The sequence below is a fragment of the Camelina sativa genome, chromosome 19, assembly GCF_000633955.1.
Source record: "Camelina sativa cultivar DH55 chromosome 19, Cs, whole genome shotgun sequence".
Classification (NCBI taxonomy): Eukaryota; Viridiplantae; Streptophyta; class Magnoliopsida; order Brassicales; family Brassicaceae; genus Camelina; species Camelina sativa.
The window spans coordinates 3,889,061-3,889,567 of NC_025703.1; the positions used below are offsets into that span (position 1 = coordinate 3,889,061).

At 38.5% G+C, this 507-nt stretch overlaps 1 protein-coding gene across 1 annotated transcript in view; it reads right to left on the reverse strand.

The window, feature by feature from the left end:
• The window catches only part of LOC104764628 (vacuolar amino acid transporter 1), a gene marked incomplete in the record, with an annotated part of 3,219 nt that overhangs the window by 2,120 nt on the left and 592 nt on the right, over positions 1 to 507 (reverse strand). The window contains 1 exon segment of the mRNA XM_019240653.1: positions 195 to 484. Within this exon segment, the coding sequence (XP_019096198.1) occupies positions 195 to 484 (290 nt within the window).

Below are 507 nucleotides of genomic sequence, written 5' to 3' on the forward strand. Positions count from 1 at the left end.
AAAAAAAAAAAAAAAAAAAAAAGGAGAGACAGATTAAAACACATGTTTGTAATCATGATACAGTATTCTCTCAACCGTTTGAGTCTAATCCCTAAAGTGTTGTGGTTACCAATTAATTACCATTCTCATGCCCTGTCCAAAAGTTATGTGTGAAAGACCTTTGAGACAGAACCAATACCGAAACAACGTCTTACCGTTGAGAACAGATTGAGGAAACGAGCAGAGATCTGATTCTGCGTAGGAGAGATCTGTGATGGATAACTTGAGCTGAGATGAAAGGAATGATTTGACTGAGTCATCATCGTCTTTGTGGGAGAGAAGCTGTTGTTTGCTTGTTGAAGAAGCAAAAGAATTTAGAAAAGAGTTTTGTCGTCTCTTGTATGAGGAGGCGATAGAGCTGGTGAATGATGTCTGAGAATCTCTCTGATGAATGAAACTGGTCGTAGTAGGAGGTGTAGCTCCGGTCAAGATATCCACAGATTGTCTGAAATTTTCCCACAAAAAAAA